General features: G+C 41.9%; 1 protein-coding gene across 7 annotated transcripts in view; it reads left to right on the top strand.

The window, feature by feature from the left end:
- Positions 1 to 13,015, top strand: part of kalrna (kalirin RhoGEF kinase a) — a 296,510-nt gene that overhangs the window by 186,614 nt on the left and 96,881 nt on the right. For all 7 annotated transcript variants that reach the window (XM_067410582.1, XM_067410577.1, XM_067410579.1 and 4 more), the window contains 3 exons: positions 4,987 to 5,153; positions 8,623 to 8,742; positions 11,681 to 11,899. In XM_067410582.1, coding sequence (XP_067266683.1) covers positions 4,987 to 5,153; positions 8,623 to 8,742; positions 11,681 to 11,899 — 506 coding nt within the window. The remainder of the gene's footprint in view (positions 1 to 4,986; positions 5,154 to 8,622; positions 8,743 to 11,680; positions 11,900 to 13,015) is intronic.

Genomic DNA, 13,015 nt, shown 5'->3' with positions numbered 1-13,015 from the left:
GAATGAGCCAGTCGTCCAGGTAGTTGAGAATGCGAACACCCTGTTCTCTCATGGGAACAAGGGCTCCCTCCACGACTTTCGTGAAGACGCGGGGAGACAGGGCCAGCCCGAAGGGTAAGACTCTGTACTGATATGCTCGACCTTCGAACGCGAATCTCAGGAATGGCCTGTGTCGCGGAAGAATCGAAACATGAAAGTACGCGTCCTTCAGGTCGATCGCTGCAAACCAATCTCGGGGACGGATGCACTCGAAAATGCGTTTCTGCGTAAGCATTTTGAACGGTAGCTTGTGAAGGCTCCGATTCAAAACTCGCAGGTCCAAGATCGGTCGTAACCCGCCGCTTTTCTTGGGTACAATGAAGTAGGGGCTGTAGAACCCTGACCTCAAATCGGCTGGAGGGACCGGCTCTATCGCGTCCTTCGCCAGTAGGACTGCAATCTCCGCACGCAGAACAGGGGCATCGACATCTTTCACTGAAGTGAAGAGGACGCCCCTGAACTTGGGGGGACGCCGGGCGAACTGAATCGCATAGCCGAGCCTGATGGTCCGGAGGAGCCAGCGAGACGGACTGGGGAGCGCTAGCCAGGCTCCCAGAGACCGCACCAGCGGCACCAAGGGGACCACCGGCGTACCCGCCGCGGGGCAGCGAGGTGGAACGCAGGGACGCGGCCCGGGAGGCTCTCTGTGTGAGGCGGCCCGAAGCGGGGTCACAGTGTGCTGTGCAACACTTACCTGCCTCCACGGGTGGACAGAGGGAGCAGTCGAGGATTTGCTTACCTGCTGCTCGCTGCTGTCCGCTGGCGACAGAAGAGGTGGATGAGAGTGGTGAGGTTCTAGCCCTCCCACTGCTCTCCGAGCCCTCTTCGGACCCGGAGATAAAGGAAACTGCTCTTTTCTTGAAAATTTGGGTACCGCTGGCCGTTGAGCCAGCGGCGGAACAAAAAGGAAACAACAAAAGATTCTCCACCCGGCCCTCCTCCGGGGGAAGGAGTGGTGCATTCACCACCTCCTGAAGAGCAGTCCCCTCTATCGCCGGGTCGCCCGTCCTAGGGCCGCTTGGACTTGGCCTTGCCACCCTTCTTCTTGGGGGTGGCTGGACGGGCTGGGCGCCCCGCCCGCGACCGGCTCCACGGCGCCGCTTGGATGGAGGCTGCTGCTGCTGGGGCGCGGGAGCGGGGGCGGCTGCAGGGGGCGCCCTCGGCGACGGGTAGTCTGAGGTGCCGCCGGCGGTGGAGGTGCAGCAGCTGACCGCCTCGGCAGGATGTGACTGATGGCCTCAGACTGCCTTTGTACAGCCGAGAACTGTTGGGCAAAGTTCTCGACCGCGTCGCCGAAAAGGCCGGTCTGGGACACGGGGGAATTAAGAAACCTGACCTTGTCGGTATCCCTCATGTCCGCAAGACACAGCCAGAGATGGCGTTCCTGGACCACCATAGTGGACATCGCACGACCCACTGACCGCGCCGTAACCTTCGTCGCTCGAAGCGCGAGGTCCGTCGCGGCACAAAGTTCCTGGAGAACTTGTGGATCATGACCACCCTCGTGCAGGTCCCTCAGTGCCTTGGCCTGATGGACCTGCAACAACGCCATAGCGTGTAAGGCAGAGGCAGCTTCCCCACAGGCCTGATAAGCCTTGCCGGTAAGATCCGACGAGTACTTACAGGCCCGGGAAGGGAGAGACGGCTCCCCCCGCCAGGTGGAGTTAGGGCACAGTTGCATAGCAACGGCCCGTTCCACAGGGGTATGCGCGTGTAACCCTTCGCTGCCCCGCCATCAAGGGTGGTGAGGGAGGAGGACCCACCGACACGGTTTCGGGCAGTAAAAGGTGCCGTCCACGTGCCCGTGAGCTCTTCATGCACCTCCGGGAAGAAGGGCACTGGGGTGGGGGTCTGAGAACCAGCCCTGGCCACCCCGAGATACCAGTCATCCAACCTCGAGGGTTCGGGACACGGTGGAGGATTCCACACGAGCCCGACCCTGTTGGCGGCCCGGGAAAGCATAGCCATCATTTCCGGGTCCGTGTCGGGCACAGTTGTCACCCCCGAAGGAGGCAACTGCGCCGACTCATCCACCCCAGAAGTATCAGGCTCACCCTCCGATGCAGCGATCGACATCCGGTCGTCTGGGGGAGCTCCGAAGGAAACGGATGGTACACACCTCTGGGGTGGTCCACCACGTTCCGAGGGCAGCTCTACTGGCTGCGGAGCGCACGAGGGGGAGGGTTCCTAGGGGTTGGTTCCCCCGAAGGAAGCGCGCTCACCGTTATCCTCAAGTCACCAGCCCCGCCGCTCGCAGCAACCCTCTGAGGAGGATTGGAGCGAGGCGTCGGGACCGGGACTCCACCCCTTTGCAGAAAGTGGAGTCTCGACCGCAACTCCGCGATGGTCATCTTCCCACAATGGGTACATGACTCATCCACAAACGCTGCCTCAGCGTGCCTTAAGCCCAAGCACGCGATACAGCGCTGGTGACCATCCCGAGGCGCCAGGTAACGACCGCATCCAGAAACACACAAGTAGAACGACATCTTTAAAGACGCGAACTACTCGTGTTAGCTCTTTCAAGGACTGACTCTTTTAGGTGCTGAAGCACGCAGGGGAATAGCCGCTGCAGCACAGACAGGGAATGTGCAGCCTGTCGTGTGCACTCTCCTTGAAGGCGCTCCTCTTACCAGCTGTAACAACAGCTTTTTAGCGCTCTAGGCGCACCGTTTCACCAGCCGTGAGAACGGCCTTCACGCTGATTACAGCTTTGCTCAATCAAATTAAAGGCAAAAACAAAAACAAAAGGAGAATCGGCCCCGCTGCTGCGCTGTCCGCCTGCACCTTGCAACAAAGAGACGTCTTGAAGAGAGACTCGTTCACCACACTCGTTTTCAGTAGCTGTCTTCATAGAAGGTTTGGCTCCGAAGCGAAAAGCTGAAGATGCAACGCACCTGCTGCTCATTATATACCCGCGCTGCGAGGCGAGCAGCTGATGCATATGATTGCATGCCAATGTGCATTGGCTCGTTTAGTTACACTCGAAGTAGATTGGCCTCTCTAGCGAGATTCCTATTCCTATTCGTCGGTCTGTCCGACGTACGTCGAACGTGACCGACTGAATGGGAACAGACGTTAGGAGTATTCATAGCCGCAGACATGCGACCTTATTCGGTGGTGGAAAACTCCAATCCCAAGTAGAACGCATCTCACAGCTACGGTGATTATATTGCATAAAAGTCTAGTCTGAAAAATGGCATAGCAACCTGTGCTTTAAAAAAAAATAACTGTAAAAATCTAGAATCGAATCGAACCGTGACCTTAGAATCGAAAATGTAATCGAATCGAGGATTTGGAGAATCGTGACACCCCTATTTATGAATTATACAGACTGCAAGTGTTTAAAAATGAAAATAGCGACGGCTCTTGTCTCCGTGAATACAGTAATAAACGATGGTAACTTTAACCACATTTAACAGTACATTAGCAACATGCTAACGAAACATTTAGAAAGACAATTTACAAATATCACTAAAAATAACATGATATCATGGATCATGTCAGTTATTATTGCTCCATCTGCCATTTTTCGCAAGAAGGAGGAAACAATGGTGTACTCACTGTATGTCATTTCCATGTACTGAACTCTTGTTATTCAACTATGCCAAGATAAATTCAATTTTCCATTCAATGGCACCTTTAACAAACTTTTTTATGAATTGGTTGCGAAATTATATGATATCATTCGTACAATCTAATTTGTACATTTCTGCTCATGCTGGTGATTAGTTCACCTTCATGGTAACGTTTTACCTACAAATCATACACTTTTGTTCAAGTCATCATCCAAATCTATCTGATCTCACACAATGCCCATACAATACTCACACATTCTCATGAGATCAGGTTGGATTTCATAGAGAAATAGATACAGATACAGAGATAGAAGAGCAGTTCAGAGGAAGTGTCAGGTGGCGGCGTGTCGATAATATATAGCAGTCTACAGAGACACAGCAAGGTGGACCGATGGGATTCAGACTCCTCTGTGCTGTGATCTCTGCTCCGCAGCCACATGGGTGGCACTGATAATGCTCAGTAAAGCTTTCATTTCAATATAAAAAAAGTAAAAAGAATCAAACCCAAACACTCAATATTTATGTCACCCAGCCATCTCTTCATCTGTCTCTGTCTTCAACACACATTACTCTTCCTCTCTGCTTTTATCTTCATATCGTCCCAATCTCCAGCTCTGTGTCTCACAGATATTTTTAACACTGGAAACAGACTTCCTCTCCTCAAACTGCTGACCCAACTCTCACCCCCCTCTCTCTCACATATGGGTCTTGGCTGAGGACACTCTCTTCTGTTCGAGGTTTGGACACCGTCTGTTCCAGACATTACTGTGACGATCTCTCACACATGCCTGCATGTCCAATGGATGGGTGTGTCTGATTTTGCTGGGACAACATAGAAAATGACTGAATTAAGCTTTAGTAGATGGTTTATATACATGTCAACTGTGCTTTATTTATTTAGTTATTATTACTTTAGTTTAGTAACTCTAAATAAACATCCCAATTTTAGATTTTAGCTCTCTCTTGTACTGTAATTAGTAGAAATCAAACTGACCAAATAGATTTTTTTGGATCAGTGAACTAGCTAAAAACACTAATTAACCTATTCTGGGTTATACTTCACCCCATAATCTAAAGAAGAAAAATCGAAGCTATTTTTGGACAATACCAGCAACATTTGTGATGTCAATGGGTCAGAATAAACAAAAGACTGAGTTGAAAGAGGAATGTTTTATTTTGATCTATGATATAGTAGATCAGTTAGGACGAGAAGAGCGGTTTTGTAGATGCTGAGAACACTGGATTTGAACTAGCTGCCATACTGCCACCCAGTGGTGTTGAGTTGTGAACACATTCTTTATTGTCAGTATAGACACTGTAGATTCAGCAGGAATATAAACAGAAGGGTGTATTTGTGTGTAATATGCAGGTATCGAGTTGACCGGGGAGAAGGAGGTGGACCTGGCCACTCAAGTTCAGGAGTTGTTGGAGTTTCTTCATGAGAAACAGCATGAGCTTGACGTGAGTGCTGAACATACACAGAAACGCCTGGAGCAGTGTGTGCAGCTACGCCACCTACAGGCTGAGGTTAAACAGGTGAAACACACTCTCTTGCATCTGCTTATTCATTTCAGGGCCAAAAGTGAAACTTTATCAATGAAAAATGATTCCTGCTGTTTGGCTGTCTTCTGTTTTCTTCATATTCTTACTGTGGTATTTGGGATAAAGAGCAATCAGATTTTAGCTGTTCAGAACCACAGCAGTAAATGATATCCCAAAGATAGGGCACAACGTGGCTAAAGGCACACCTTTAGAAATATTTGCTTTTCACTACTCTCAAGGTGTATGATTGCAAAAAAAAAAATACATATGTTTGTATTAAACATTGATGGAGAAACTGATTTTGTGTGAAAATAAATCATAAAAGTGGTTAATTTTGTTTAAAAATTGTATAAATACATGAAATTGTGAGAGGCACCCCAGCATGGCACACAGTATCAATACAAATACTTTAGCTAAAATGGTTAAAAAGAATCACTTTAGAAAAGTTTGTACTATTTTCTGTTTATTTTTATAAATAAAATAATTAGTTTTTGTTCAATACTGTCATTAAAATGTGTTAATATAAAAATATATTTTAAAAATACAGAAACAAAATTATTTTAAAAAGTAAAGATTCTGAAAGCATAATATTTAATATAGATCTACAGTAGTAACAATAAGTAATATTTTATTATGATATAATTAATATCATATTTTTAAATATGATTGCTTTGTTATAAATATGGGTAGCCTTTTATATCGAAGGTGGATACACAATTTGATATATGATATTTACTGTCTGAATCTAACAATGTCATGTCAACAAATGGAAGTTAGCCAGCTATTTATTATCATGCTTATTATTTCGCCTTTTGCCCCAACTGCAGGTGCGCTTTTTACTCCAAAATACCATACTTTTACATATTCTTCTGTTATTAAAAAACTGTTGCTTTAATTACCTTGAACAAAACCATTAATCAAAAAATCATAAAATCATTAAGAAAACCTTTGTCTGAAAATATAAACATTAATTTAATCAATTCTCATTTGCTACTTAAATCAACAACATTTGAAAAAACATTTGCGCTGCTGCCCGCGATCGCGTCAAAGATCAGACAAATTTGCATGTGCATTTTGAAAAGCGGATATTTAGGAAAGTGCTAAGTTTTTGTGCCACCTAGTGGTTTAGAGGAAAATAAACTCAAAGGTGCCTTTTGTCCCACGGCACCTTTAGACAAGTTGTACCCTATATTCTTTTTAGCACACTGTCCATACTATATTGCAGTGTTTACCATCCTTGATCCTGTAGTACCTCAACACGGCACATTTTGTACTGTATGTGTTCTTGATTCAACTCATTAGCTGATTGGTAAACACTCCAAGACCTGAAATAAATGTTTTTGAGACATCCAACATGTGTACTGTTGGGGTATTTCCAGGACCAGGGTGGACCACAAATTTCTGAACATTAATGTAGATGTTTTCCCCTTACCCATAATACCTCAACACTTTCAGAAGACTTACCCTTGCTGGTCCATTTGTTAAAAATGACAAAATACTGGTCATCTTATGAAGCAAAAGAGTGTTGTTACTCACAGTCCTGGGCTCTGGTACACACTCTAGTCTCATGTGGCGCTCTCTTGGCTCTGTCACTGGCGCTTCCTCTTATTGATAATCAATGGAGAGCGATGCAACTGGCTGTGATGGCTGATTCACTGTGTCTGTCAGAGATAATCTCATTCGGAGCATAAGTGAGGGCCAAAGTGCTGTCGCCAGGGCGACCCTAAAGTGTCTGCTGCAACAAGCGCTAATGGAGAGAAATGAGCAGAGGGAATTACGAATTTTGCTGAGTCTCCTCAGGATATCACTTCACATTGGGGTATCAATATACAGATAAATTTGATATCAGTTTGGTATTTCAAACAGATGATTCCTGGATTTAATTGCAGATAGATAGATAGATAGATAGATAGCTTGTCAAATTTGCCCCTATTTGGGTGTGAACAAAAACATGCTGTTTTTGTTTGTGTCCCTTTAAATGCAAATTAGCTGCTGCTCCCGGCCCCTTTCCAGAAGAGGGCGGAGCTTTAACAGCTCGTGCTTCAGTTGCTCAACAACAACAAAGCTGGAGAATCTCATGCAGCCAAAATGAGGATTGTCAGTAACGGTGTTCAGCCTTACATCGTTCAAACCGGAGTCACTGATGGAGAGACTCAGGAAGAAGTTACAACTTTTAGAATGAAACTGGACGTTTGGATAAATGTATGTAGCTGCTGTTGATTTAACTCATCGACCAGCATGTGCTGTCATGTTCATCTTTAGTGCAAATCCAGGGTTGAATTGACTGTCGAATATCTCCCTTTGCATTAAAGTTGAGCATTGTAACTTTGCAGATGCTGTTTATGCTCAAACAGCAACATTACACAGTTAAAAAAGTGAAATCATAATCAAGGACCCCTTTAACCATATTCAAACACAATAGAACTAATTATGAAATCACATATCAAGGTGTACTTAAAGTGTTAGTTCACCCAAAAATGAAAATTCTGTCATTTATTACTCACCCTCATGCCGTTCCACACCCGTAAGACCTTCGTTAATCTTCAGAATGCAAATTAAGATATTTTTGTTGAAATCCAATGGCTCTGTGAGGCCTGCATAGCCAGCAATGACATTTCCTCTCTAAAGATCCATAAAGGTACTAAAAACATATTTAAATCAGTTCATGTGAGTACAGTGGTTCAATATTAATATTATAGAGCGACGAAAATGGCCAATTTCAAAACACTGCTTCAGGAAGCTTCGGAGCATGATGAATTAGCGTATCGAATCAGCGGTTCGGAGCACCAAAGTAACGTGATTTCAGCCGTTGGCAGTTGATATGCGATCCGAATCACGATTCGACACAGAAGAATCATAACGCTTCGAAGCTTCCTGAAGCAGTGTTTTGAAATCGGCCATCACTATATAAGTCATTATTTTGTGTTTTTTGGTGCACCAAAAATATTCTTGTCGCTCTATAATATTAATATTGCACCACTGTACTCACATGAACTGATTTAAATATGTTTTTAGTACATTAATGGATCTTGAGAGAGAAAATGTCATTGCTGGCTATGCAGGCCTCACGGATTTCAACAAAAATATCTTAATTTGTGTTCTGAAGATTAACAAAGGTCTTACGGGTGTGAAACGTCATGAGGGTGAGTAATAAATGACATTATTTTCATTTTTGGGTGAACTAACCCTTTAAGACTTAAGTGAGTACAAAAAGTTCAACTAATTGCTTTTAATATAAATGTAAACTATAATGCATTTTCTTTTAGTTGCAATTAAAATTCAATGATTTGTCTGAAAACAAAGTGTATACTTTAAAAATATATTATTTAAGTGATAAGTACTCTTTTAAAAGTATTCTTAAGTGTATCAATACACAAGGTTGTTAGTAAATATTGAATAAGGTTATATTGATACTGTGTGTTTTAGTGCTAAAGTTGTTTTTGTTGTATTTCTCGTTGTTTAGGTCCTGGGTTGGATTCGTAACGGTGAGTCTATGTTGGATGCCAGTATGGTGAACGCAAGCTCACTGTCAGAGGCCGAACAACTACAGAGAGAACATGAACAGTTCCAGCTCGCGATAGAGGTAAACACGAAACAGGCTCTAGCCCTCACTGACTCCCTTTCCATCTCTGTACATTCTGAACATTTTTGTCTGACTTTTATCTGCCAGACATCTATAGTAACAGTGCATCAGCCCTGACCTTTACTTGGTTGAGTGAAATAACTTAAGTCCATTCCCCTCTCGCTCTCTTTTTTCAGTCATTCTTGTTCAGTTTTAAAGGCCATATGAAGGAAAAGGAAAAACAGAAATAGTTTGATATACTACGTAGGCCTTCTCAAACTGAAAACTTGCTCATAATTAGGGTGACCACCAGGTTATTGCTTCTTTTTTTGACAAAAATAAAGAGATATTTTGGTTAAGTTCTGATTTTATTACATTTTGATTTTACTACATTAACAACATCCTTTTTCGTCAATGATACTGCATATTGATATTACATGTACAACGATTGCATTAATTACATTGGTGTCATCTCATCATTGTCTCCTCTTAGTCATAGAAAGAAAGGTCTTTAACAGACATTTTTTGTTATAGTTTTCGTGAACAAAATTAACACTAGCTCCATCCACTCGTCATCAGCAGAAAAATCCCTCTCTACGGTTGTGTTGGTTGGTTATTTTCCCCGCCCTAGCTAGAACGCAAATTGATTTTTAAACGCCAGTTGCATTTTTTATTATCATATTTCTTATTGTGGTATTGTAATTTCAGGGATGAAAAAAAATATACAGACATACGGTGAATTCAGGTTAATTGGGAACATTTTTGCCATTCAGATGATGGGGAAAAGTGTCCCAATTAACCTGAATTCACCAAAAAACAGAAATGCACTAATTCCTTATGTTTGCTCTCAGCACTGAGAGATGTATGGAAGTGATTACTCTGAGAATATTTCAAACAGATCCAACAGGAATTGTTCATACATAAAATTTCACACAGGGATCATAACGTTCTCCTGAAGGATTTATGACCTTCCCAGTGGAGCTGCTCCACTGTTTTTACTGCAATTCACAGCTTTTTCTTTTGAGTGCACTAGGTAACCTCAGCGCAGTATATTTAAGGACCGGATTCTAACAATAATACTCACCCTCAACACAATTTTAGCGTTAAGATATTTTTGCCTGAGAAAAGTGAAGCGATGGAATTAAATTTGCTGTTTGCCATCAGTCTGTAGCTCTTAGTACAGTAGTCATGTCATTTATCACAGGATTTGGTATCAGAATCTGTTTCCTGCATTGGACAAGGTTCTACCTGCTCGAATCTGCTCGTAAATGTCTTTCGCTGACTATTAAAGTTAGATTTATTTTTTCCTTCATCATGACAATGCCAGTAGATAGAAAACAGACCCGTGTTTGGCTGTAGAAAACCTAAAGCTGTCAGCAGTCTGGGGTAGGAGGGCTGCTCGATAACGTCCTGTAAAAGATGCTCAAATGATCTACTCTAATAGATGTTTACTTTTAATTATCTGTCTCTTTTAATCCGTGTGATTTAAGAGTTTACTAAATTAAAGGCAGGGGTATCCTCCTTTTTGTGAAAATGTAGAATTATTGTCTATGTTCAGAATGGAACATCAGCATAGTGCTTACTACATATTGCACAGTATGTACTGTATACTAGTTTTAAAAAATAGCTTGTGCACTGTGAATTGTTGTACATTGCTGTCACATGACCTCACTATGTTACAGCTATCCTTACACATACAGTTCTACAATAAGCTCCGGAGGTTGAAGTCACGCAATCTAAACTCCATTTTCGATCTAAACAGCCATTTTGGCAGGCCATCAGGAGAGCGATAGAGCGGCTGTAGCATTTGTATCGACAGTGTTCGATAATTTAAAACCAGACTGTTTAGAGCTTACAAACCTTACTATTTCAACATGGTGGACAGCTGCTGTGCGCCACGATGCCAGAACAGGCGGGGGAAAGCAAAGGGAAAATCATCTTTTCGTATTCTTTAGGATCTCGCTGAAATGGTTCACTGCAATAAAACATGCTAGCCAACACAACAAAACAACAGATGGTTGTATTTTTATTATTACTATTTGTTGTCTTATCTCAGTATTCCTGTAAGTGTTGTATAAGGGTTTTTATGTGTAATAGTAACCCTAAAATGACATGAAAGAGTTTAAAATGTGTTAAATAACTGGGCTAATGTTAGATATTTCAGTATGAACATAAAACACAATTTTTAACACACTTTTCCATAAAAATTTCAAAAAATAATTATTGATTATTTCAAGGGGCAACTAATGACAACTCATTTGGATACTTGTCTGGGAAAAATTTGGGATTAAACGGGTTAAGATTTATGATGTACTGTACTCACAGATGTGCCTGGCTACCAACAAACAAGGACAGCTAGGGTCAATTACGTTACCTAACAACACAATTGACTTACCCAATGATGACAAAGTTTTTAGTTGTAGCCGGCAGACTCCAAAGTTGAATATTCATCACGAAATCAGATTGCGTCCATTTGTACCCCTCCAGGCTTTTGTAGGCTTTTAAAGAGTCTCCAGAGTAGGACAAGGAAAAGTGTAGTTGTAGGTTTCAGGATACTGCAGGTCAGAACAGCTATCCGTTCATTTATCGATACACGTTAAAAGCACCCCTGGGGCATTATAAGGATGTGCCTGCCTGCCAGCATGGTGGTGTAAACAGAGTGGGTCACGTGACCTCCGGAGCTCTATTGATCCACAAATCAAGTACTTGAGTACAAGTACAGAACAAAAGTACATTATGCTTTGGAATGTTGTGCCATAAAAGTAAAAGTTTCACTAAATAAAACTATTCTTATAAAGTACAGATTCTTGAACAATGTATAAAGAAAAAAAAAACCTGTCCACCAATTTATGATGTATGGTTAGGTAGTGCCGTACTGAACATAATCACACTATTCTTTGATTTTGTTGTCATCCTCTGAGTTACTGACGTATTGTTCTCTCTCTTTCTCTCCCTGCAGTCTTTGTTCCATGCTAACTCTCTTCATAAAACCCATCAGAGTGCACTACAGGTGCAGCAGAAGGCTGAGATCATGTTACAGGCTGGACACTTTGACCCTGATGCCATCCGCAGCTGTGCGGAGAAGGTGGCTGTACATTGGCAGCAGCTCATGCTGAAGATGGAAGACAGACTCAAGCTGGTTAATGCCTCCGTGGCCTTCTACAAGACATCAGAACAGGTGCTGAGAAACGCACTATAACATTACTCTTTTGAGCTGTGACTGATACACCCCAAGAAGACTTAGTACAAAAGACAGTCAAGTGTCCTAAGATTAGTTTTAATGGCACATTACCATTGTGAAAAAAAACAAAAAACAAAAAAACAAACTGTTCTTGCATATAATATAATATTAATCACATAAAAGGCCACTTAACTATACTTAAAGAGAGTGCACTTTCATGACTGTTTTTAACACACTTAAGTACACTTAAAAGTTTTACTTTAAAGTACATTTTAAATCATTTTTGTTTTAAATCATTTTTGGCATTGGCTTAAAGAACACATTCTTATGTGTCGACTAACATACTAAAACATGTAAAGTACTTAATATATTAAGTAAATATATTTACAAACAAACATCATTACAAATGTGTCATTAAAATGTATTTAAATAGGTGAAATATGAGTTACAACAGTAATGACATTAAAGTAAATGTCATTACATTTTTCTGTACGCTTTAACTAATATTTTTAGTCACTCCTAAGTTAAGCGAATTGCAATTGACATAAATTTCAACTATAAAACATTTTCATTTAATTGTAAATAGCATAAAGTTAAGTAATGTCTAAAACATTACATTCAGTTCGGTATATTCTTTTAACATATATCTGTATTAAAGGATTAGTTCACTTTAATGAACTTTATGACTTTGTATATGACTTTCTTCTTTTTTGATGAACATAATCATGTTAAAATTATATTACACGGAAACCACCTGTTTGAAACAAGTGCATCCATCTGTCATAAACGCACTCCACACGGCTCCGAGCGGTTAATAAAGACCTTCTGAAGCGAAGTGATGCATTCTAGCTTCCGCCAGATCACCTTCTGTATTCAACATACGAAGAAAGCGCAAAACTCTCACAGTTCAAAACACTTACGCTACATCCTATGCCTTCCATATTCAATTTAGGAAAAAATTCAATGAGTTGAATACGGAAGGCGGTTCGGCAGAAGTTATATATTTGACTTTATAACTTGTTAAATATGGATATTTTTCTTACACAAATGCATCACTTCACTTGAGAAGGCCTTTATTAACCCCTCGGAAGCGTGTGATACGATTATAATGGA

Source organism: Chanodichthys erythropterus, chromosome 14 (assembly GCF_024489055.1).
Source record: "Chanodichthys erythropterus isolate Z2021 chromosome 14, ASM2448905v1, whole genome shotgun sequence".
Taxonomy (NCBI): Eukaryota; Metazoa; Chordata; class Actinopteri; order Cypriniformes; family Xenocyprididae; genus Chanodichthys; species Chanodichthys erythropterus.
Note: the sequence above shows the minus strand (reverse complement) of the source record. Positions and strands in the feature narration are given on the sequence as shown.